Source organism: Cheilinus undulatus, linkage group 6 (assembly GCF_018320785.1).
Source record: "Cheilinus undulatus linkage group 6, ASM1832078v1, whole genome shotgun sequence".
Taxonomy (NCBI): Eukaryota; Metazoa; Chordata; class Actinopteri; order Labriformes; family Labridae; genus Cheilinus; species Cheilinus undulatus.
Genome location: NC_054870.1, coordinates 30292293 through 30319630, shown reverse-complemented (window position 1 = coordinate 30319630; position 27338 = coordinate 30292293). Strand labels below are relative to the sequence as shown.

The following is a 27338-nucleotide window of genomic DNA, read 5'->3' as shown; positions in this document are numbered from 1 at the left end:
TTCTATCCTGCTTATCCCTTTAGAGGTCACAGGGTACTGGAGTCTATTCTAGCTGTCACTGGGCAAGAGGCGGGGTACACCCTGGACTGGTTGCCAGCCAGTCGCAGGGCTGACATACAGATTTAGAGTCACCAATTAACCTAACAAGCATGTCTTTGGTGTGGGAGGAAACCTGGTACGTGCAGAGAACCCACACATGCACAGGGAGAACATGCAAACTCTGCACAGAAAGGCCCTGACCGGGAGGCGAACCGGGAGCCTTCTTGCTGTGAGGCAACAGCGATAACGCCGGTGCCGCTGTGCAGCCGAAGTTTTGGCGTAACACTAGGAAAAATCAAATGTTATCAACATCTGTTAGATTACCACAGCAACAAAAGCAGAATTATTAGGCAGCCCAAATGAGGAAAATTCTTGTTTTTAATGACCAAATATTCCAAAGTCCTGCTCACTAAGTTGTGCAAACACAATGAATCATTGCCAATCAATCTGTGCAGTTTAGACAGTGCCACCTCATTTGCATGTTTAAAAGGGACATTGACAAAAGGTTTGCATGTTTATGAGATGCTTAATAGAAGTGAGAAATATAGTCATTTGCTGACCTTCAAATTTCAATGGACTACCATTGCACAGTCTCTTTTGCTTTTGTTTGCTTTGGGTTAAAATTTTGACTGAAGATGTGTTGTTTCTTTTGAAAACTTTGGCACCTTTTAATGCTGACCCTTATTAAAATAAAAGATATTGTAATAATTTGCAATTCTGGCTATAAAAAACAGTGATAAAGAATCCAAAATTTTAAAACCATTGATCATTTGTGTTTATTACTTCCAAGTAGCTTTTAAATGCTTCTAGCATATAGCGTTCTTCCGGGTGGGCCACCTCTGACAGAACATTTGTCCTACGGTGTTTTCCTTCCATCATTATCAGATCTACCAAAACAAAAGCATGAAAACCAATTATTAAAATACAAATCAATACATTGTTAATACAGATGTAAATAATGTGATACATAATGGTAACAGTGTTGTTTTTCACATTTTTTTCATGCTTTGACCAAAAAGAAGGTAATGATACATCTGGCTGCTTACCAAATTTAATTTGAGATGCACTGATTGTAAAATTAAGGGTCAATGCCTATACTGATGTTTGAAATTAGGCTGATGGCTGATACTGATACCCTGTCTTCCATCAATCTTTTAAGTGTATTAGTCCCATATTCCCTGCATTTTCCTCTGTGTTTGACCACAAAAACAGATAAGAGTTTGTCCAACATTGACTTCTGCCCAGTAATAAATATTTCCTCTGAATCAGCTGTTAGGTGTGCCAAATTCTGGCACTTTTCTTATTGACAGACGAGTAGAGTTTGTGTTACCTTGACATGTTTTGACTGCTAAGTTCCTGTCTTCCTCAGAAGAGTCACATGATGTTGCTGTGGCCTGTCTTATCAGCTGATTTTATGCAGGTTTCATCTGGATTATCTGACCCATCTGTGGATCAGGATATCCACTGAGATTCAGAAACAGGCCCCTTTGATATTGCCCCACACCTGGGATGCTGTTCTCAAGAAGCCGCCAGACAGCAGGGGGTGTCGTCATAGTATCAATCAAGAAAGAATGACCAGACCTTAGTCACTTGACAGAATACTTCTTCTATTAAGTCTAAAATCAGTAAGGACATAGCATAAAGACAAACATTAGACCGTTTAGATAATAAACCATCACAAAACCATCATCATCATCATCATCATTTTAAGCTCTGCTGTGTATCGAATTTACAATTATTGCACAGGGGAGATACATGAGATCCTTAGATGCTTTTCTCAGCACAACACCAGCACCAGGTCAATAACGGATTGTTTTTAACTTTCCACATTTTCATTTTCAATTTCACACTAAGAGAGTCATCTCTGATCTGATTTAAGTCAAAGAGATATTGATAGAAGCATACCATACAGGAAGTTAAACACAGCTGAGCTTCCTTATGGACTGTAGTTCCCTTCATCTTAAGAGTGGGAGTTGAGTTCTTACTCTGTATGCTGCTCTGAGGCTATGACTGCCTAGCAATATCCTCCATTCTGCTCGCTTTTAGCTGGCTCCATCTCCACTCTACCATTCATTAGTGTCTCGACATAGCCCCCTTGTTAGCCAAACAACCGTGTACTTCGTTGACATTATTCAAGTCCTTGCTGTATTGAGAAATACCAAAATGTCAAAGGGAGGCCTGTCCTCCAGCCTCCCCACTGCATAATGTCTCTCCAATTAGAATTAGCACCCACCCACAGCAGGTTCTTTGGTCCTGCAAAACATTGTTGCGCCCTCGCCCTCAGAGAGCACAGGGAGTGAAGAAAAAGCTAGGACATGTTTTTAGATCTGTGCCTGGCATTAATGAGTGTAGAGGCACACAGAGTGAAGACATAGTGGGATGTAGAAAGAAGATAAGAAGATGATTTTTACTTTGCTGACTATGTTGGAGCAGTACGTGGGCACCCGAAGTTAGGTTAGAGGAATGCAGAGGATGGTTTGTGTTCCCATGGCCTCTAATGTCCCTGCAGCACAGGACTGAATAACAATGAGACCAAAAACATACAAACACATTGCGAGCTGGTTTCCTGTAAGGAAATACAGTAACTATTACAACAACACAGCAGAGCATCTGTTTCTTATGATATCTAGGATTTAGAAAATGCTGTTTGTACATGGAGATAATATTATAGTTGTTAGAGAATCAGGTAAACGGAGGGAGCTGAAGTGCTACAGAGACACTGCTAAGAGACGCAAGGTGGTGGTGGGGGGGGCACTTGACTGAGGTGAATATAATGAAGTAATGAGACAACAATAAAAGAGCTTTGTGTGGCAGAGAGAAAGTCCAACCTATAGACAGAGTGTGTCTCTGTTGAGAAAGCTTCGAGGAGGGAATGGGAGAGAAAATTAAGTAATGGAAAAGGAAAAAACAGCAGAGTTATCAAAGATAAGAAAAACTGATTTCTCAGTCTTCCTTGACAGAATGCAGTTTTTGGATGCAGCTTCCACCGCTGTCGAGGCAGACTGCTCGTGATTATGCGCTCTGCTTGTTTGAGCTTTATTGAAGTTTTCGCCAAGGCTGGCAAAAATAACCAATTTCTGTCAGATTCTGTCTCAGTCCTTGCAGCCAAGTACAAGTTGCTCTGCTATAAGAGGGAATGTCAGAGATATAGCTCTGAATTCTTAAAGAAAACACGTCGTTACCTGGGCTGACATTCTATTTCAATATTAGATTGACTCAATGGTTTAAGGATGGCTGATATGTGTAGAGGTTTGTTTTGTCAAATGAAAAAAGAGGTGGTATTGAGTGGACACATGCTTATAGTAAATGTCAGCTAATTTCATTTACTACAGGATCTGTAGATTCCCATGCTAGGGTAATTTTGTTGTTTACGACCTAGGCTGGATTTTCCCTGATGTGGCGGTTATGCCTGTCTATACCGATAAGAACCTGTATTACACTGGGCTGAATTTACCTCCACATTAAATCTAAAATAGTACACCTGCAGTGTAATTCCATTAGCATGCATGTAAAAGCAGAAAGATAGTATCATTAAGATGTTGTTGACTAAGTTTTCATTTATATTTTCATTTACTGTTTCCCCTTCAGCCTGCTCAAGGACGACAATTCAGGTGCCAGTGCAACCACCAAAGGGTGCCCTCTTCACTGCGACAGGGGGACAGACAGATGGACAGACGGCTGCAAAATCACTATGACAAGGCCACCCAGACGCATTGGAGACCGCAAAGCCATGCTGTATGTCCAAACATTCATAAAAACACTCCTGACTAGTGCACTCTTAACGTCTTTTTTTGCCTGACATGAATTCTTAAGCCAGTGATACGCATAATGTCTGTCACTTTGTTTCCACCACTATGAAGATGTTATTTATAAATTCACATTTTGACACACCAGTGAACGTGAGTTTTATGTCGCTGAGTCACTCCACCTAATTTAGTTTGCTCATTTACCCCCCCCAAGCCTCTCTCTCTGGCCTGCCTTGTCAGAGTCGTTTGAAGACTGCATCATACCCTCTCTTTGGAATACAGTTTATTAGGTTGTCAGTAAGCTTGTCTCTCTGCCACACACTCGTAATACCCACATGAGCAGAGACTGGGGTAAGTGCTGAAGTGACAGAGGAAGAAGAGATGTTCGGAAGAAGTGTGGGAGGAAAAAAGAGAGAGATTCATTCACAGGAGGGTGGAAGCAGACAGAGGAATACGGTAGGGAAGAGGTGGGAGATGGGCCCATTTGTGTTCCGTATCATGCTATAATAGCATGCTTTGTGGCAGCCAAGTATTGATTTAGTAGCAGGAGTGCCACAGGCAGGGTGCCTGGTAAACACTCCCCTAATTGACCTGCTCTCAGCTTCAAACACTCACACTCTCACAAAGAGGTAGCCATAAGCTGTATGAGGAGATTACTGGGAAGAAAGAATAGTGATAAATGAATTATATCTTACATATATGTAGTTTTGATATTATAATAATAAATGATAAAAGGCCTGGTCAACCTAGAGTTTGAAATTTAAATTAAAGGTGTTAGCAAAAAAGTATTTTAATGTGGCACACATCCATAACCAAGAAGATGATAAAGGGAAAAATAGCAGGCTCACTTACTAGAGCAGACCCTGCTTACCACAGGAGCATATGGTTTAACTGTTGCTATGGCAACCATCAATGCAAGACTAGCTGCTCAATAGGAATCATCTCCATGGTGGGAACATCTACCTGTGACCTGCTGTACCTGTTGTGTAACAACACACTAAAACTCAAAATGCACTAATACAGTCTGTGTAAGCTTTTCTCTCTCTTCCTTTTTTTTATATATTTATTTATTTTGAGCCACCACCCTACTTTTTCCTCTCCTTTGCGATTTCATTATCAAAGTGGGGGCTATTTCTTGCACTGTTTTTGCAGGTACCACATTATATGGGTCACCTTTTACTTTGCTGGGCACTCAGTTGCTGTAGAAAAGGCTCGCTGTGGGTTCTTTGTTTTTCTCTTTTTGACAAGCCAACAAGAAAAGAGAGCAGCAGGTAAACAAATAACAAAGAGAAAGGGCTGTTTTTTTCCTGCATTTCTTACTCTTCGATGTTATCAAAGCTCTTTGGTGTTGCTCTGACAGGTTTAGAAACCCCAGCAAGCTCGGGTTCACTGTGTTTTCTCATATGATATTGCACCACAATCTTTTTCTCTGAGGTCTGTCTTTCCACTGATGCTCTATCTAACCCTTGCCTTTTTATGCACAAATATTTTTTTTCTTTCCACCACATACCTCAAATTTTCCTCTGTTTGTCTAATTTTTCAGCAAACACATTTCCCCAGTCCCGTACAAATTCATAATCTAGTGTCATCTTCACACTTTCCTTACCTCTTGCTCTCTAAAATGCCCTTTTCTGTTGATTTTCCTCTCCTCTGACATTTTGGTGCCACTGTATCAAAGCTCTGGAGTGCCTCTTGCCCTCTGATAGTATTTTTGAGCACTAAGCTGAAAGGATCAGCCAAGAATAATTTTGATGTCAGAGGCCAGGAGCTGTAGTCTTTTTTTAGCTTTAATGCTGATATCTTGTTTCCTTATCAGTAGCCCTGGGGGTAAACTTCTCACGCTTGCATGGGAGGGTCTAGAGGTGAAGTCCTGGCTTAGTCCTGCCAACAACTTAAACATAAACGTTAGGGGAAATCTCACTGTGCTTTGAACTCAGATAAAGGGTAAAGAAAAGAGAACACTTGTGGCCTTTGATCCTTTGACTTATAGGGAAATTTACTTGTTGCACAGTTTTGAATTTATGAGGCTCTTGCATTCTCAGAATGATTTGTTACATAATATTATAATATTTCTCAGGAATAAAAAGCATTGTAGGGTGGTGATACTTGATGTGTGGCTCCTTTGTGAAGAATTGTGGCTCTCTTAAGTCTTGCTTGGAAAAATAATTCCCCCAGAAAACATTTAAAAAGTGACATTTTGAACTCAGAATTGATCCTTTACAAGTCCAAATCATTGGAAATGAGGGATACCTCAATGTTCTTTCGAGAATAAATAAAGGTTTAGAATTGAATTTAATTGAATTAATTTGATTCTCACACTTATACACTGTGGGAATGGCAGATTTAATGTCCGCCTTTATTTTTTGTCTTTATATGTCCATTTGATGTGTGCAAGAAAAAACATGCAAGATAGCTATCACTGATTCTTGAAAAAAGGGAAAAAACAGGTTCCAAACTTGACTCTGTACCTTCGTTGTACTATTTTAATTTGAAGTAGAGGTTTGTGTAGGTTGAGGTCTCAACAGTCAGTTATGTGAAGGAAGAGATTTTTAATTCAACTCTTTCTGTCTTCCAAAATATAACTTTTTTTGTCCATCATATCTGGATTTTTGTTCTCCATCAATTTGTTTAATTTTCATTCTCTTGATTGAAGATGAATGTTAACTTTTCAGGTAACTTATACGAGTATTCAGTAATGATATTTAGTAAACATATCTTTTTAAATAAATTCAGTATTGTAGCATGTACATTAGATGATATTTTAGAGGATAAGTGAAATAAAATGAAAAGAGGGTCATTTTTTTTTGTGAGATGAACAAAACACTATTTGATGGAGTTGACAAGTATCTGATGGAGTCGAAAATAGGGCTAAAAAGTAGGGCTGTCAAAAGATAAAGTTTTGATTCCAATTCATTGCAAAATTTCTGCAGTTAATCACGATTAATCTCACCCTTTTTACAGCGCAAGCTCTCTGCATGCTCAGAATAATATACAGTGCTTAACAAATTTATCAGACCACCTGTCATACTTGTCTCAAAGACCATCCAGCATCATGAAGTGCTTTAATGCAGACTCTTTCATTTCAGTGAGCTCTCCATGTTTTACCATTTTGAACAGGAATGAGGGGTTTCAAACTGAATTCCCCAAACTTGAGCCGGCTCACCGGGCTTCTCTGAGAAGTCAGAAATTAATCAAGCATAACATTCAACCACTAAAACTCATTTTTCTGTTCAGGAATGCAAGTAAATAACTGTAATTTGACATATTAATCAAGAAATGATAATGTGCTTTACTATTTTTTCAGGGCTTTTTTGTAAATCAGTAAATTTGAAAATTCATGGATAACAATAATAATTCTATTTTATCATTAAAAATATCATTTTGGATGAAGAGCTTCTACATATTGGTGTATTAACCATTGCAGAAACATAAGAAATGATTTTGGTATTTACCAATGCTGTTAATTTAGGGCAGCTGTGGCATAAACCTTACTTTGGTTAGGGTTAGGGTGGTCTAATAAATTTGTTAAGCACTGTGTATATTTTAGTAATAATTGTATTCACAGCACCAAGTGTTGATTGTGGTTCTTCCAAAAATATTTTTTTAACAGTATGGCTCTTTGAGGTTAAGCAGGGTTGAGTATCACTGTTGTGGGGTTTTGCTCTATAGGCTGCTTTAATAAATATTTCTCTCATCAGAGATCAGGCTTCTGCTTATTTCTAAATGTCTCCTTAGTCTGTAGGAAGGCTTTGGCAATGTATCCTATCCAATTGATATGGGCACCAGCTCCTACAGATTTCCATTTTAATCTGCCTCCCATTCAGTCCAAAAGCAAGCTCAGAAAAGAAGCCTTGCAATATTGTTTATGCCTGCCAGTGCATAGATGAAAACACATATAGGACATACTTGTTTGCAGAATGCATACACTGTGACAGGAAAAACACTTTCATTTGTTGACACATATTCTTTTTGAATAGATCCACAGAACAATCACAGCAGCAGCAATGCTTTCTCTGCCTCTTCTTTCTTTCACAACAAATAAATACGAGTGCTGTAATTTAAGTAATTTCACTTGTAGCCTTTGCGTGTGCATCTTTTCTGTTTTTGCTCCTAGACCATGATTGTGTGCATATGTTTGAGTGGGTTGTGCCACACGCATCTTTTGTACTCAAGTGCAGGGCACACTCAGCGTGACTGAACAATGAGTTCAGCAGACTGAGGACTGGGGAGCCGACCTTCTTAATAACCCAGATAAACAAACAAAAACAGATGAGCTGCAGCGGCGCAACAATGGCAACACAATAGGCAGTGTTTCATCAGTGGCAGACAGAGAAGATAATTACAGATCCCCTCCTACTCCCTCTTTGCCTTTTAAACACCCTCTTCTTCTTTTCTTCCCACTCCTCCTCCTCATGCCATGTCTTTTTATCGCTCATGCTCTGCCAATCTGCTATTTTCTTTCTTTTCTTCTTGCTCCAATGATTCTTTCTCTTCCTGTTTTTTGTCTCAGTCTTTGACTTAACTTCTCTTCTCCTTACCTCAGATGTAATTAGATCAATTTGCTGCCAAAGAGGGAGAGACAGAAAGTAAGGAAAGAGAGAGAACAGGGAGAGGAGAGAAAGAGGGATTGAAGGTTAGTGATCAGTGTTAAGCTGTCCGTTGAAAGAACAAGTTTTCCCCCTCTTAGATCTTGGCTTTACCTCTCCACCCACATCTTCTCTGTCTGCCCCCTTGCATCACACACACACCAACACACACTCACCTACACATGCACGCTCATTAATACACAATGCACAGCAGAGTGATTTTGGACAGGTGAGGATTTAACCACCAAAGTCAGTGAAATGAGACATCGCAGTCAGACTCAAGGTATTAGGTGTAGTCGACCACGAGGAGCTCTGTGTAGTGGATTAGAGGATTCAAGCAGGGAGAGGCTGTTTTAGGGGCACAGCATTGCTGTTTCTGTTAAATACTGTTGTTATTTGACGAAAAGGTTACAGGATGGCAAAGAACAACTTTTGCTTGACTTTTAAATTCTTGTCCTACTTTGCCAAGTTACACCATCTGCTGTTGGGACTCTGCACAGATGAAGTAGCTTAACGAATCCTGAGAGTCCATTTCACTACAAGATTGGCCTCCAGTGGATGTAGCACTACTTCTAGTACTAGTTTGGCTGCTATTTTTGTGGAGAGTGATAACTCAAACACAGCTGCTCTTTCTCATTTCATTGTACAATCAATTTTTACTTTTTATTATACCTACCATATTTTATTCAAGTTCTTTTTTATATATCCATTTAAACCCATTGTAAGTGCTCACATGTTCCCGTTTAATGAGCCTTTTCATTGTATACATAATCCTTGTATACTATGCTATAATCCTTTTCATGAAATCAGAAGCCACTATAATCACCGGACATATAGGGCATAAGAAATATATGTACCGGTAGTGCATTAAAAAAATAATAAAAGTGAATATTAGTTTAAGCTTTTAATTTTGGCCTATCAGCTGTGCCTCATTTTACATGATACTTGTTCAGCCATCATGTCATCTTGACATACATCAAATTGTGTGAAAGTTGTTAAGCCCATGCCTCTATTCAGTCCAGTAGGTAAAATGTATGCATGCTGAATGAGGAAGCATTAATGTTTCAGCTTATTTTTGCTTATTCTGTGTAGTCAGACTTGCAATGTGCTATACTGCCAATATCAATGTCACAATAATGCTGAAATGGCATTTAACTGTGCAGCCCTAATTGTCACAGCATTGTAGTTGGGGATGGGGATCGAAATAAGGATCAGGTTGGGCATTTTTCAGACGTGAAAATTTATAACCTTTGAGCTTCTCAGTACTGCTATTGAATCTTGTTGGTACTGCAATGAAACTCTTTATCTTGAGCAGAGACATGTCTTCTAAATCAATTAGCTAGTCCAGAAATATACACCAATTGTCTATTAGCAGCTTTTTGTTTTTTAAATAAAAATAGGCTATAAAACAACTGAAATTTTGATGGGATACATGATGTTGTTGGTATGATATTGGTATCAGCAGATATTGGCTTAAAAGGTTGATTAGTGTATCTGCAATTATGAAGATTTTTGCAGTTATTTACATATATTTTGCATACAAGAAGATAACTTTTGAACCACAAGTCGTACCCCTTTTTCCCTCTTGAAGCTAGCCATTGCACCATTCCAATGATACTATTCATGTCTTTGGAAGCTTTTCTAGCAAACCTGGATATTGGATGACTTTTTGGAAACTCTAAAGATTAAGTTTACACAGGTAGATCCGATATTGAATGTCTTTTCATCCAGTTTTTTCTTTAATTTTCAACAACTTTTTGCATGACCTTCAACACTATCATAATAGCGAGAAGAGAGAAAAAGCCTGTGATGTGGCCTTCTGTGTCATTGTTATTTTAATTTTAAGCTGTAAAACTCACAATAATTGCAGGAAAAACTACTTTAAGTGTCACAGAAAGGCTGCACATTTAATTCTGTTTGTTGAGCCATGTTCTGAGTTTACTGTAGGTCTAAAATGTGCTAGTTTTCCACAGCACAGTTGTGTCAGAAAGTTTACGCTAATATTAGATCACTCTGTTTTGGATGATACCCAACATTCTTGTATTAGAATTGAGAAGGGAAAAAAAATGGTATTGAAGCATCTCCAGGTCATAATTAGCCTTACATTCACACACTCAAGGCTGCTATGTGGAGTGGTCATCAGTATTAACTTCTATCTCCATACGCATCAATACACATTCACACACTGCTGACACAGTAGTAGGAGCAATTTGGGTTGCCTGAGCACACATCCGTATGTGACTGCAGGAGCTGGGGATTAAGCCATTGTCCTTTGGATTGAAAGATGACCGGCTTCACCTGTTTAGCCAAGGGAATTAGCATAGAGAATGAAATGGAGACAAAATGCAGCATCTTCAACTACAGGTTGAAAAAACTGCTGCTGCTGGACAGTCATCCTCCTCCTCCACCCAAAGCAGCTATGGTAATGAACACAAATTCTGCAGCAAATCCAATGTTGAAATCTGTGTTGAAATCAATAAGATAATTGCTTCTTAGCTAATTAGGAAAGGGGATATAAGGTTACATTATGTGTTCAAGGTCAAGTCAACTTGAATTACCAATTGTTAGGAGAGGAAATTTGTTATTTATCCCAGCAATATAAAACTTATATAACAGTTCTGTTGAAACATCTTAATGTTTGTCTTTCACGAAATAATAGAAAAAAATATATATAAAAGTTGGTATTGATAAGTACTTGGACTGTTAAGGGGTCTTTTCTTGGTCTCATTGACACTGAAAGCTAAAAATCCCCATCCCTAACTTGTGATCTTAAAGTGCTGTAAAATGATTAAGATTGTGAGGTTTTGAACTTTAGGACGCTTGTAGAGTTTGTGAATGTTGGCCACAGATCAATACTGTTTGTGAAAGGGCTAAAAGGATTTTTATACATGGGTGTTAAAGTCTATTTTACTCCAACTTTGTAAAAACAAATCCAACGGAGGAGTCACAGGTGCATTGGTAGGAAAGGGAACTGTCTTTCTTCGAGTGAACAGTTGCATTTATTGAAAACCGAGTGAGTACTGCCAGGCACTGAGCCCTGGGTCTCGGTACTGGTGGGCTAGAAATGTTGGAAGTTTTGTTGAAATTGATCAAATATGAAAACTTTTATATTTCCCAATTTCTGCCTCAGTGCCCTCATGAAGCTCTGTCAGCCCACCATTGGAGAGCTTTTACAGCTATGAGAACTGTAGAAATTGACAGGCTAAGATGCTGCAGAGGTCTAATAAAGCTGCCAGACTCCGACAGAATCATCTGAGAGCCCTCAAACATGCCCTCTTGTTCTCATCGCCTAACGTTTTTCCTCTCTTCAAATGACGCCTCAACGGGAGGCTTCTGCTCAGACCTCCTGCTGAAACAGATGTTGATGTTCAGGGAAGGGACATGAACGGGAGCAGATCAGGGTAACTCATTCTTCCCTCCGCCAGCAGTCGCACTAGGAGGGCTCTAAAAAGCTCAGGCTGGTCCTGCTGGGAAGTCACTACCTTCCCCTTCTCGCTTTTCTCTCATCTTCTTTCTGGGTTTTCTTTATCCTCCCTTCAGATTCAGTGCCTCTCTTTTTTGTATTACAGCCTCATTTGAGCAGCTGCCCTCTCTCAACACAGCTGAAGGAAAAAAGTTGCATTTGATAAGGTTTTGGTATTTCGATGCTCTCATCGTGATGGACCTGCTGCCCCTTCACTTTGCCTCTCCAGAGGGGGTCTAGGATCTTTGAATTGCCTAACCCAAAGATTGGTGTAGTGTCATGAAAAAGCTAGTATTCTTTCAGGGACAAGTTTGAGCGCTGAAGTACAGACTAAAACACAATTTTCCAACAACTGAAGGCAGCAAGAGGAGAAAGTAGAAAACATATGATTTAGAAAATAGACTGAAAGGAGGGGTTAATGTAGAAGATGATCAGGTCAAGTTGTCACATTGTGCTTTAAATAGACCCAATGTTACATCTTTTTATGTAGCTGATTACAGTGTAAGTACTAATTGATCATCCTTGTGAATTATTTTCTAACAAGTGACCTTTGAACCTATAACATCACTGCTTTATGAAGAAGTAACACATTTTGCAACTTGCACAACTCATTCTGTTGTCTTTCCATGTGATGAATGGAGACCCTGTGTGGCAGTATTTTAGTGAGTTCACCTGTTAAACTGTTTACCTCTCTGTAGTGCTCCTCCATAATGGATTAAAGGCATGGCACTGCATTATGCATCCAATGCTATTTTCATGTAAAAAGTGTAACAACACATTAGGAGGAAAAACTGTGGTGGCCCTGGGGAAAAACAACATAAAGACAATGAGGAGTCTCCAGGTTGCAGATCTTTTATAAAATAATTAGGATCATTTGTGTCAGAGAAGGTGAGAAAAAATTCTCCTGGGTTACATAGACCTAGACCCACATATTTACATTGTAGTGGCAGATTTTTTTCTGATATATGTAAAGAATGAAATGCATCCATATCTTTCAGTTTCTGATGAGAGAGTAAATTTGTTTTTTTTCTCAAGATTCTTATTCTAGTCATCTAGTTGTGATGGGATAACAGTGCTGTCTTTTCCCCAAGATAACCAGCTATTTCCCAAAAAGAGTTAACTCATTATCTTGGGAAAACTAGAGTTATCCCATGAAAACAAAATTAAGAAGTCAAGGTCTTGAGAGAACAGCTGAAATTTACATGTAATCATTAGAAAAGTGGTCAAATAAAATGTATGGATGTATGTGTTCTGACTATACATCTGTTAACATGTACATTTCTCTGTGTCCTGCAATTTTGACCTCTAATCCTGGCTTACACACCACCAAATTGAGTCGTGCACATCCCATGTAGGGTCAAGGTCACAGAAAATTGGTATTTTTGAAGGAACAACACCTGCACACAGAAACCGCATGTTCACTTAAACTGACCACTTGTTTGTTTGTTAGATCAGATATATAATAATTGCCTTTTTCTTTTTAAAAGATTTGTTTTGGGCTTTTTGCCCCCTACTCTAGGTGGGACAGTGGATAGAGTAGGAAATTGTAGGGATAGAGTGGGGAATGACGTGCAAAAAAGGAGCCACAGGCTGGACTTAAACCCAGGCCACCTGCTTAAATACTGCAGCCTTAGTACATGTGGCATGACCTAACTGCCACAGCTTCTGCGCCCCAGTCTCCGATCAAGGGAACCTGTCAGTGCCTGGGATCAAAATTATGTCAATTTATATGTATTTGTAGTGGTTGTGCAGTCTTTAAATTGGGGTACTTTGTTTTTAATTCTTTTTTTAGGGCCCTAAAATGTTCATAAATACCAGGGTCCAAGTGCACCAGCTGAACGTCACTTAAGTCGGTCTTATCCGATGTAGCTCCGACCGACTTCCAGTCTCAGCTTTACACTGAGTGCACCAAACACAGTATAGATCAGCCATAGCTACGCCCAGTCTTGCCATTTATGTGAATGTTCCCAGATGTGAAGGTTACCAAGAAACACATTTCCTTCCTGTTCTAACTTCTATCACACTATCAAAAAGATTTCAACAACATAAACCAAAAGAAAGTGTTAAGTTCTTTGTAAAGCAAAAAGCAAAAAAAAAAAAAAAAAAAAAAACCCTTCTTCTCTTAACTTTCATGTTGTCTGATAGACATGAACCTATTTCTCCCCTTGTACTTGCTGCTGCTCTGCTGTCTTCAATCAAGTTAGCACCTCACACGTTAATTTACTAAATACTATATCACTGTTTTCTTTAAATGGATCACTATAACACAGCCTACTGAGAGAGAGAAGATGGCACATGTTAACTTGCTGATCGCAGTCTGATCACAGATGACTCTTATCTTCAAGTGTATTTATTGATAACTCCATTACCATGTATCCTTTGTTTTATGACCATCACTCTGTGCGTCACAATACATTGGTTAAGTCAAACTTTTTAAAATAATGGCTCTTCTATCCTAGGCGTAGAAGTTACACCCAGATGTTACTCAAACAGAGCTTTCGTCCAGTTGGTGCACAGGGTAGAACTTTAAGTCGGTTGTAGCTTCTGGATCTAAGTCCGGTGTAATGTTACTATAAAATTCATATATCAAAAAAAGAAAACAATAAAATCAGCAAAACCCAGAATAACAGTACAGGGAGAAGAAATTGAGACAATTAATCAATTTAAATTTTTAGGTATAGGTTTAGACTCCAGACTTACATTTGACAAACATGTCAAACAGGTCACAATGACAGTGAAAATAAATCTCAACTGCTTCAAATGAATAAGGCACCATATACCAGTCAAAGCAGCACAGCTGTATTTGAATGCAATGATTTTTTCACACATTGTATCACAGAATGGAGCTTCCTTGACCATGATTAAGCCTGTTGCATCTTATGTAATTGATTGTATAATCAAACAAAAATAATGGATAAAAAACCCAGGAGGTGGCACCACTGGTACATACTAAAGCAGTGTAATTTGCTCAGCTTTGATCATTTTATAAAATTCTTCTGTTTGAAACTGGTGTTTAAATGTTTACAGAACTTAGCACCAGAAATTTAATGCAAACTTTTTAAACTGTAAACTGGTGGTATGACCACCAGTGTCACAGCCAGTGATAAATGTAAAATTGCCCACTGTAAGACCTCCCTGGGACAGTCGGCTTTTTCTGTAGGAGGCTCTCAAACATGGAATGCACTACCAACTGAAACAAAATTATCACAAGACATAAAGACTTCTAACAAAGATGTAAAAGAGTGGCTGAAACAAAATCAGAGATGTGAGCAATGTGCAGACAGATCCTTAGTCTAACAAAGTCAATGAAAATATTAAATACATAGTACGTGAACTTATCCTTGATGCATAGAATGATTATTGTATATTGAGGGAAAAGATTTCTTTGCATCCATTTTTAACCGAGGGCTAGACTGTTACTTACATACAGTTCTTAACAAATTTATTAGACCACCCTAACCCTAGCCAAAGTAAGGTTTATGCCACAGCTGCCCTAAATTAACAGCATTGGTAAATACCAAAATAATGTTTTATGTTTCTGCAATGGTTACTGCACCAATATGTAGAAGCTCTTTAACCGAAATGATATTTTTAATGCTAAAATATAATTATTATTGTTATCCATGAATTTTCAAATTTACTGATTTACTGAAATTTACTGAAAAAATAGTAAAGCACATAAATATTTCTTGATTAAAATGTCAAATGATAGTTATTTACTTGCATTCCTGAACAGAAAAATGAGTTTTAGTGGTTGAATGTTACGTTTGATTAATTTCTGACTTCTCAGAGAAGCCTGGTGAGCCGGTTCAAATTTAGGTGAATTCAGTTTGAAATCCCTCATTCCTGTTCAAAATGGTAAAACATGGAGAGCTCACTGAAAATGAAAGAGTCCGTATTAAAGCACTTCATGATGCAGGATGGTCTTTGAGACAAATATGACAGGTTGTCTAATAAATTTGTTAAGCACTGTATATTTCTGTATAATCATAGACTGCCTGTGTATGATATTCTGTGGTTCAGTACAGATCTGCATGTCTGCCTGTGAGCTGTAATATGTGCTGTTTTAATCATTCTTTTCATTATTTATGCCTGTGAGTGTGTTTTCTCTGATAGCATGCCTCTGTATGCGTGCTGCTGTATGTCATGCCTTTTGTCCTTTGTGTTTTTCTCTGTGTAGGGTGTGCTGCCCACCCCTTTACTGTCCCCGTGGCAGGCACAGCACCAGGGCTTGACCCGTACCAGCATGCCCCAGCGCAGACAGAGTGAGTCACTAACATCCCTTTGCTGCCTCTTCTCTGCATCTTTTCATAACATAACACATCAAGGAGTGGCTGGATAGCATGAGTTAGTTCAGCCTTCCCTCCTATTCAAAGTGAGATGTGTTTCACTTAATAGCATTCAAGGCACTATTTAAGGTGTTTATTTACTTGAAGATTAATTGGAAGAAGATCAGTTCGATGCAAAGAGGTTCTTTTTGTTTGTTGTAAAACACAAAGTCTGACTTGTTGCTATTTTTTTTTTTACCACCAATTAACTGGATTCTTTTTTCTAGCTGTTCTTTTATCATCACAGTTCTTTATGTTTGGCTTTTGTCAAAAAGACAAACTATAAATGCTTTCTAAAACATGAAAATGCCTGTATTTCTTGACCTCACATTGCATCCCCCTTGAATTTAGTTCAACGTTCAATTAGTAAACAAAACTATCACCTTGTCTTTGCTATGGATAGAAAATAAAGTGACTTTGTGCAACATTTTTCCAAATTCTGTTAGAGTTTGACTCTGAATTTATTGAGAGAGATAAGAGTGCATAAGCGATGACAGCGCAGTCACAACAAGCTCACCTATCTCAGTGAGTCCCACAACAAAGCTTTTGCATCACAGTACAGCGACAAGGTAGCACTCAGGGGAGTGCAGGAAGGGAGAATGATGACGGGTAAATAGACATCAGAAAATGTGCATTTGTGAGAAACTGCAGAGTAAAAAGTATAAAAAAGACAACCCAGGTATTGTTACTTTGATCTGTCCTAGCGGGGCTCAGTTTTGTATCAACAGGGAAGGTGAAAAAAGAGGTCCTCTTTTGTATCTTGACTTATTCTGCTATCAAGTGCTCTTGTGTTAATTGACAGTTTAGACAAATATGTGAGTAAAGCTCAGCTTTCAATTAAAGACCATTTTTCCTCACCAGTCGATTGCAAGGTCCAATTAAGAAAAACACAGCATTAGAAGAATTTCTTTAGAAAGGAAGATTATAAAGAAGGAGGAAAGGTTAAACTGAAATCTATTAAAATGTAGCCTGAACTGAATGCAGTTTTATTTAGAAACACTGCATGGTTAATGATTTGAGCATCCACTTGGAGCTGCAGTTGCAAACAAACCAGCAAATCAGAATTAAAGCTCTGTGGATGAAATAAGACATTACAATTTCTGAAATGTCGAGGAATTCGACTTTTCGCACATTTTGCTGAAATAATGAACTATTCCTACTGATTGGTTCACTTGAAGGCCTAACGTCTGACCTTTTCTTGCAAGCTTGGGGGGTTATTTCTGCATTTAAAGCTGTTGAATCTTTCAACCATCTGTAGACAAAACAATCCATCTGCTCTCTCCCCTGAGTTTGTGTCTGTAGGGGTTGACACACTGCTCAGCTCTGCCCACCTCCACTGCACACTTTTGATTTGAATTAAGGATAGTGTTCAATAAAACACTGTGCTCCATAAGGTGTATTTACTAAACTTAAATCAACATTTTTGTTTTCAGCGATGAATTTCAGATTGAGCATTTTTTTGACGTCAAACTTTTAAGTGAACAGGATGCAAAACAGGCCCATGCACACCAAACGTGTTTCTTTCATGCAAATAATTTGCACTAATTATCACAGCGCAAGCTTACACACCAGTTGTGGGATTTTTCTGTACAAAATTGTGGCAGATATTTTTTCAAACCTTACTTGATTTTTTTCAAAGTTTCACTTTGACAAGCACATATCTGACTGATTAAAATGTTGCTGATGGTAGAGGAGTTTTTAGGCAGACAGAAGAGCAACACTTTCTCCTCCTCTTTTCTCCTTTTCATCCTAGCCAGTGACAATTTAATTCTGTCTATAATCTGATATCATGTAGCCTGGTTAAAGAGGGAGACAGGCAGCCCTACACAAGTCCATTTGAATTAAAATGTGCTATGCACAATCTTGAGCTGTGTACAAACAAACGGGACTTTACTCCAGTGATACATCTAACAACACAGTCTCCTCTGATATAAGGCCATTTGCTGCTCTGGGTCCCTGACACTACTCTTCTGACCAGTCTGTAACACAAACAGGTGAGCCCCCTGGCAGCAAACCTCGTGTGTGCCCTTAATATTAATAGTGACATGATTTAGTTTATAGAAAGAATGTCGGTCCCTCTTCTTAGCCAACTTGGCTGATAAGAGGGAGGAGCAGAGTGAATTAAACAGTGAAATAAAATAGCACTGTATCTAAAAGTACCATTACGTATGGAGCAGAGAAGACAGAAGCAGAAATCTATTTTATCTACTGCTCTAATGAATCTCAATTTACCAGAGGATCTTGCCATTGCTGTTTTTAGAATTTTTTTAGAATCTGCATGATTTATTTGCAACATAAAGTCTCTCCTGATGTGAGTAGAAAGGCGAGTTCTCGTGCCATTTATTTGCATCGTCCTTCATGTGCAAAGGCCTTTAAACTCAAAGATGTGGGTGTGGATGTGTTTAAAAAAAGTCGGAGAAAAGCTGTTAAAAAGTGGCCTAGTAGACACTGCAAGCCACTTTCAAGGCATTGTAGTGTCAATTGCACTTAACCAGGTCACTTTTAGCAGCTTTTCTCCCTCATTATGTGAAGTTCATCCATGAAACAAAGTAATCAGATTACAGATTAGTAAAGACACCTTAGAAAGTACATCTTATGGATTGCATTTTTTATTGACTAGAGTCTGCAGTTCAAAATGAGGGGTCAGCAACAAAGGTTTCTTCTTGAGCACAGTCAAGCTTACCCCTGATGGTCTTGTTTGCTTTTGTTTGTCTTATTAAAGTATCTGTATACATTTCAGGTAATTTCATAAACAGTTAAAAATCTCCTCACAGGAGCTTTGAATTTTATAACCCCAGCTAGCATTAATCTTACAGTGGTGTGAAAGAGTATTTGCCCCCTTTCTGATTCCTGAGATTTTTGCATATTTATCACACTTAAATGTTTCGGATCATCAAACCAATTTTTATATTTCACAAGGACAACCCAAGTAAATAGAAAATGCAGTGTTTCAAAGATTATTTAATTTTTTAAGGGGGGGGGGGGATCCAAACCCCTCTGGCCCTGTGTGGAAAAAGTAATTGCCCCCCTTGTTAAATCATGAGTTAACTGTGATTAACCACAGTTCTTGGAAAGCTGAGTTCAGTTTCACTGGCCACACTCAGGCCTGATTACCACCAGATTTGTTGATTAAAAAAATCACTTGAATAGAAACTGTCAGACAAAATGAAGTAGGCTACAAGATCTCAAAAAGAAACACATCATGCCACGAGTCAAAGAAATTCAAGAACAAATGAAAACACAAAGTGATTGAAATCTATCAGTCTGGAAAAGGTTACAAAACCATTTCCAAGGCTTTGGGACTCCAGCAAACCACAGTCTGAGCCATTATCCACAAATGGAGAAAACAAGGAACAGTGGTGAACCTTCCCAGGAGTGGTCGGCCAACCAAAATCACTCAGAGAGTGCAACCACGACTCATCCAGTAGGTCACAAAAGAACCTGGAACGACATCCGAAGACCTGTAGGCCTCACAGGCCTCAGTTAAGGTCAGAGTTCATGACTCAACCATAAGAAAGACACCGGGCAAAAATGGCGTCATGGGAGAGTTCCAAGGTGAAAACCACTGCTGACCAAAAAGAGCACAAAGGCTCGTCTCACATTTTCCAAGAAACATCTTGATGATCCCCAAGACTTTTGGAGAAATATTCTGTGGACTGATGAGACAAAAATTGAACATAATACACAGCATTTGATAAAAAGAACATCATGCCAACAGTCAAACATGGTGGTGTCAGTGTGATGGTCTGGGGCTGCTTTGCTGCTTCAGGACCTGGACCACTTGCTGTGATTGATGTAACAATAAATTCTGCTGTTTACCAGAAAATCCTGAAGATGAACGTCCGGCCATCAGTATGTGCCCTCAAGCTCAAGCGCTCTTTGGTTATGCAGCAGGACAACAACCCGAGATACACCTGCAAGTCCACCTCTCAATGGCTCAAGAAAAACTAAATTAAGGTTTTGGAGTGGCCCAGTCAGGGTCCGGACTTAAATCCAACTGAGATGCTGTGGTGTGACCTTAAACGGCAGTTCATGCTGGAAAACCCTCTAATATGGTTGAGTTGAAGCAATTCTGTGAAGAAGAGTGGGTCAAAATTCCTCCACAGTGATGAGAAACACTCATCACCCATTATTGCAAATGCTTGGTTTCAGTTATTGCTGCCAAGGGTGGCACAACAAGTTATTAGGTTCAGGGGGCAATTACTTTTTCACACAAGGTCAGTGAGGTTTGGATTTTTTTCCCCCTTTAAAAAATCAGATAATCATTCAAACGCTGCATTTTCTATTTACTGGGGTTGTCTTTGTGAAATATAAAAATTGGTTTGATGATCCGAAACATTTAAGTGTGATAAATATGCAAAAATCTCAGGAATCAGAGAGGGGGCAAATACTTTTTCACACCACTGTATATGTCAGTCTCCTCATCCTCACTTTTCCCCCAACCCTCTCTCCATCCTTTAACCCTTCATCTTCTTCATTACTATTCTCTACTCTGTAATTCTAAAAAACTCAAATCTCCCATGTTCTCTCTCTTATACCTTTGCATCCCCACAACTAATTCCTAATGTAAGGAGTGGAGCACCTAGTGCAGTACTTCTGTGACACGGCGTGGTACAGTAACCCTTTCTCTTTAACATGGAGTAAAATATGAAGCCCCATATTTATGCACGCTGGGCTGTGGTTTGGCATCATGTGGCATGATGGATGCATGCTCTTGGATTTCTGGGTTTGCATGTTTCTACATTGGTTTTCTGTTGACTTTCAGTTTGGATTTTGTGAATTTTTGACCACGTCACTTAAAACTTGTTCTGCCCTTTGTATTCAGTTGCTGTTTTGGTAAGATTTTCACATTTACCTTATTCTTAACTCCATCTATATGTTTGTAAGTTGGTGATGTTTTGGTTTTTCAGTTGAGTTTAATTTTAATTTTCCCATCCTAACAAATTAAGAATGTACAAAATGTTGTGCATGCACTGGTAAATCTCTGTGTGGATTTAACTTTTTATGTTTTAAATATTGAAAATAATTTTTATCATTCAAGGTTTTTGCCTTGAAGGTTTTGGATGTGAGATGTTTTGAAAGGAGTGTTTGAGGATGCCCTTATGTTATTGGACATGAATGCCCATTAACACTCTTCCTACGTAGTCGACCTTATTTTAACTCTCCTATCGGAAGTATTTAAGCACAGCAAGCGGAAGGCTGGTATGTGAAATCACACATCCTCAACTTTAACCCACACAATCCAAGCAGCCTTTCTCACATCCTATTCTATTAAATTATACTATGTTATAATCCAGGCCTTGAAACAGAGTGCCACCATATTGCTGCTCTCATCTGCGTATTACTGCAGTAGCATTGTCTTATGAGTATTAATTACAACCTCATTCACATTTTTATATGTTGTGTTTCTGATCACGCAGCCATTTTTTGCGCTGAGAGAAGCTCGAGATGAGATTAGTAGTTTCAGGCTCTGACATCTGCCAGGTGCCTATAATTGGCGCTTCTCTTGGTTACACTTTGTGTGAAAATGATTGCTACTATCACTAAGCTGAGATATTTACCTCTATGGGATGCAAAGAAAATGATTTTATCTAATTGAATATTATCTGTGTCAGACAGCTGCTGATGCAAATAATTGTTGCAGAGACTCTGTACTGCTGTTGCTGCATGCCACTCTGTGACAGCTCAGCTAGCTTTAAGTATATGCTACGCTGGATAAACACAGAATGTATTCATTTCATCTCTTGTCAAAGTTTATTCTGATGTAAAAATAAAAATCAAATTTAAAGACATAAAACACAAATATAAGGCCTGTATTGCTATGAATTAGTAAAAAAATAATGCAATTGTCTTCAAACAAGATGTACTAACCAGTTTAGACATTACATCTCATTTGATGATACTTGCCAGGTGAATTCGGCCTAAAATACAGTTCATTCAGGGACTGGGCAGACCCCTTTTTATTTTTTCAGTTTTGTTATGAAAAAAAGTATCCTTATTAATCTATAGAATAAAACAGAATTTGAGTTTTTTTTTTAATTTGTGAAAATAAAAAAATGAAATCTAACCTTGACGTAAGTATTCAGAGCCTTTGCAGAAACATTTCAAATTTAGCTCAGGTGCCTCCCATTTCTCTTGATTGTTGCTGAGATGATTCTGTGCCTTAACTGGAGTCCATCTATGGTTAATTAAATTGATTGATTTCTAAAATTCTGTTTTCACTTTGTCATGGGTTTCCGAGTGTAGGTTACTGAGATTAAAAAAAAAGGTTTTTTCAATTGTAGCATTAGGCTGCAACATAAAATTGAACAAAAGAGAAGGGGGTCTCAAAAATTCTGAATGCACTCTATTTGTAATCAGATATTTTTGATTAGAAATTCAGTTTTCATTTTTGCAGTGTATGGTTGTCATGATAGAATTAAGTTTGTGTACAAAACCAGTGAAATCTATAACACTACCTGTTTGGGTACCATAGCACCAAAAATACAAGTTGTAGACACTCAATAATGGGTAATTTCTTTTCTTTTTTTTTTAAGCAAAAAATGCTGACCACCTCTGTCTAAATTGCACTAATACAATGGTATCTTTTTCCAGACACATTGCTTTTTGTTTTTGTTTTAAAAATGGCCAGAAATGTGTACTTTTTTGAAGCTTTGTTTATCTGCAATATGAGCAATTAAAATAACAGAAATGTAATCCTTTAAAAACACTTGGCATCAAAAAGTATCAAAGTTATTGAGAAACTCATCCACCTGAGAAAGTCTTTGAATCAAAGGTGTAATAATCGAAAGAATTCTTGTTTCAAGTAACAATTTAGCCTCTTCTGTTTAATAATCACACCGTCTACCTCAACAAAATTACAAGCATTTGTCAGTGAGCACTGAAACGCCACATAATATTATGTACTTTTCCATTGATTTACTTTCACACCTATAATTTTGGATTGGAACAAATGTCTTTATTTATTTTTCAACTCAGTCAGAAAGGGTTGATAAGAATAAAACATGTGCTACTTTAAAGCTTAAGAAAAAAAAATGAAAGGCTTAATAACATGCTCCTGATTTGAGTGGCAGACTAATCACAGCTATTGTAAGCTGCAGATACATTTTCTATTTTGGAATGTTTTTCTTTTTTTTTTTTTTTTTTTAAGACACACTTTTAAATCTAAAAAAATATTTCATGCTTGAAAAACATGTAGCAAGACCTTAAAGTAAGAGGAAGATTGTTGGAGAGGTTTTGTAATAGTCCAGTGGATGCACTGTGGCAGGGCACCAGGAGATGGAGCTGTGGCCACGAACATCCACTCCCCCTTGCAGCACAAAAGACTGATGGTGAAAACAGGCGAAGCAGTGAGACCTGCTCAGCTAAATACATTTCTATCATCTGAGATCACTCAGTTCATAGCCTTTATGTTCCTGCTAAAACTGAGTTTTGAGTAGCTTATGATCTTTTATGATCCTTCTTAATTTTAAAAAGGACCAGCCTTATGATATCGAATGGTTCAAACTGACAGTACCACTTTAAGCATGCCTCATGGATTCTGTCTGAAACAAACATAAGAGGATCAAGGGTTTTTTTAAGACTCTTGAGTTAATCAGCTATTCAGTAAATGTACCGAATCATGTATTCATGTAGTTCAATATTGACTTCAATTTCTGACCCTAGCATCTTGAGCTGTTGCTAGTGGTTTATTAAGGAGAGCTGATCTCATATTCTGGTGCTCATGTGGAAATGTGGTCTTGAATAAATGTTGTAAAAAGTTGTCTTATGGCACCAAAAGTTACCAAGGCATATAGTGGTACATCTTGTGAAAACAAAATAATCCACATCACTTTTTCTAAGTATTGTTGTAAGCTGAAAGTTTCTCGTATCTGTGAATTATTCAGTGTAAAACAAAGTAAGCATAAGGAGTCATAAAATGAACACTTCTACAGTTTGAAAATATTCAGTACAAACAATGAAAGGCTTCTTGTATGAATGGATTACAAAGTGTTTTGTATTGCAAAGTCTTACCGAGGTGTCAGCCTGTCTGCTGTAAATTTAGCAGTTTTCCAGCCTCACCAAAGCCGTAATTCAGGGCTGCAGAAGGATCACATCAGGTGTTTATGAGTCTGTGTTTTTACCTTGTACAGTATGTCCCTTGGTGTAGGACGAAACAGCGGTTGGTCAGAGTTTCATGCAGTAAACAGCTCAACACGCTCACATGCTGGCAGCAGGCACTGTAGCGATCATTTTGAATGTTTTGAAGCCTCCTTAGAAACAGCAATCATAAAATGACTCAAAAGACTTCAGTAGAATCAAGGCAAGGTTATTCTCCTCCACTTGTTTTTATGTGCTGAATCAGGGCTTCCTCTCTGACTTTGCCTCTACCAATTCCGGGATCTGTTCAGCAGCTGGCGCAGGGAACAGGCTTTGATGTTAAAGAGTAAATAAGTCAAAGAAAGGCAGAATTTTATAATGGGCTTACAGTTCATATCCATCATCTGCTGCTGAAATATATTCAAAAGTTTGGATTTATTGGGCATCAAAGATAGTAAAATAGGGAAATTTGAAAATGTGGAACTGATAAAAGCAAGTCTTGCCCCCACAAAAAATGACTGTCACTATTTTATAAAGATGTTTTAAAATGTTGATGCATCTCATCTCTTCTCTGCAGCCTCAAGTACTACAGCCCTTCAACCCCTGCCTCAACGAGGGCCTCCACCAGGGAAGAATAGTAAAACCTCCCCACACAGAGGGCCACAGTGACCTCACACAGAGCGGATCAGAGGAAGCAACAAAGACAGATGCTGACCGTCCTCTTCAAGACCTTAGGATGGACATGGACGTGGACGACCTGGGTCATCCGCTAGGCACCTTCCTGCACCTCCCGGACTCGGAGGCTTCACAGGGGGTAACCGATAGAGAGAGTCCAGCAACAGCTGCTCTGTGTGCAGCGCAGCATGAGCGCAGAGCCCCCTCTGTGAAACTGCAGAGCTCTGTCACTCCCAGACATGCTGCTGGTTCGACGTGCCCTCGCATGCTGCAGCCTCCTCGCCTTCACAAGCGCGTGTCTCTCCCAGCGCTCAAGCCAGGGGGCGCTGGCAGCTTGGGACCTTCGCTTAGCCCCCTGGCTAACCACAGCAAGCAGCTGCCCCCTCCGACCAGAGGCCTTCCCTGCTTTAATGCTGGACCCCAGGCGCACGCTCCAAGTCTTTGTCGCACTTCACTGCTTCAGCCTCGCCGAGCATCAGAGCCTTGCAGGAATCAGCGGAGCACTGAGTCCAGCCTGGAGGAGCCTGACCAGGGGATGCTGAAAAACCCCAGGCCAGCTAAGATGCTGATCCCTCTGAGTTGCTCGTGCCTCCCCAAGCCAAAGATACCCTGAGGAGCTTCAAAACCACCCTTCAAAACTTCCAACTGGAATCACTCTGACATCAAAATTCAGCCCTTAACCTCTTCTGCATTGACACAGTGTGATGGTTTCACCTTTTAAGTGTCATTGAGTATCACATAAAGCTCATTATTACACAGCTATTATTCAGGGACATCCTGTGCCGATGACTTTTTGCTGTATTGTTTTGTAAATCAGTTTCAGCCACTCCAACCGGATTTTTCGATGAAACTCTTGTATTCAGTAGGATATTATCTTTATAACAATCCATAGCCATGTACAAGTATTCATAACAAGCATCATGTATGGTTGCAGATACATATAAATGTTCAGTTTTTAGCCTTGCATAAAAATGCTGCTGATGCAAAGCAATGAAAGTACAACCATTCAGAGAAGTCCACTTTTTTATGCTTTTGTAATGCCCTTTGGCTGTTATCACATTTTTAAAAGTCCAAGTTCACTTGTCCTCACACAGCTGGTGCCCTCTTGACACACAGGTGTACTTGGTTTTAAACACCAAGGTGACATGAATGTGACATTTGCAGCATATTAGAAAGCCCAGGGGAAGATGGAGGCAAGAAGAAGAAGTAGGGAAAAAAATATTGGTAGAAGTGCAGTGGTGGCTGGAGACTGAGAAGCACATTTGTCAAAGTGCTCTGGAGCTGTCACGTCCAGTATAAAAATATATGTATGAGGGTGTTTGCGCATGTGTATGTGTGAAGCTGAGAGATGTAGAGGTGAGGCGCAAAGGGAACAGCACTTCAGACTGCCTGTGCATCCATGTTGCTAGTTCCTATGACCCTTTTAATCTTGCACCTATTAGCAAAGAGGATGATGCACTTTCAGAGTAAAAGCAGCTCCAACTAGTCTTATAAAAATAATAATCCACTGCTGTCAGATATATACAATTAGTTCATACAGTGGTGAAAGAGGGGAATTAGCTTTCATAATGCAGCGGAAAGAGCCAGGTAATAAAGCTCTCACATACTTAAGAGTAGTCAGGTACAATGTAGGCTTAATCACACACAAGGTACTACGACACTGTGGGGGTGTCTGTTATTTCAGGCTTACTCTGTGCAATTTTAGCTAGAAAAAGAGAAAAGAGACGGCATAAAACAAAACTACTTCAACATCTTATCAGACAAGCACAGCACAAAATTGACTGCCAGTAATTAGAATTAGAGAGAATTTTAAGTAAATTTGATGTTACAAAATTTAACAAGTCCAACTCAGAGGAAAACTAGATTTTATTTCAGGAAACAAATTTAAAGTCAATTAAATAACTTGTTAGGAGGGACATTTTCTGCTCCTGCAGTGACCCACACATGAAACCAACAGCTAACACGGATTAATTAACCAAGTGAAGCTGCTTCCCTATGTGTGTGAGTGAATGAATTTGTGTGTTTGAATGTCTGAGTTGTTGTCCTCTTTCACCCTCCCTCCCTCTCTCTCTCTCTCTTCGCTTTCTTGCACATCTCCTCGGGAACATCAAAGGTATTAGCACGGTATTTTCAGGTAGGCAGCCTTCGGGGGGTTTAGCGGTGTTTTCTGTGGGACTTTTGGAGGATTGTGTTTATCGTCTCCTCGCCGAGGCCCTTTTGCAGTCAAACGCTCCTCGAAATGTCCCTGAACGGAGAGCAGCAGTGTGTTAAAAAGGCCTTCTGACAGCAACTCTGCTCTCTTCTCTGTCACGCCGCGTGACCGCTTGGTGTACGCCTCTGGCACTGTCCGGTCTACTGCGTCCGATAATGCACCCTACATAGACAGAGAGAGAGAGAGAGGGAGAGACACATAACAAGTAGA

At 39.0% G+C, this 27338-nt stretch overlaps 1 protein-coding gene across 3 annotated transcripts in view; it reads left to right on the top strand.

Annotated features, from left to right (window-relative positions):
* The window catches only part of ccser2a (coiled-coil serine-rich protein 2a), an 83370-nt gene extending 57455 nt beyond the window's left edge, over window positions 1–25915 (top strand). For 2 of the 3 annotated variants that reach the window (XM_041789104.1, XM_041789105.1), the window contains exons 9-10: window positions 3628–3774; window positions 24819–25915. In XM_041789104.1, the coding sequence (XP_041645038.1) occupies window positions 3628–3774; window positions 24819–25529 (858 nt within the window). In that variant the 3' untranslated portion in view covers window positions 25530–25915. Of the gene's footprint in view, window positions 1–3627; window positions 3775–16014; window positions 16100–24818 lie in introns of all 3 variants that reach the window. The other variant, XM_041789106.1, reaches the window with a different exon arrangement.
* Window positions 25916–27338: the final 1423 nt, after the last annotated feature.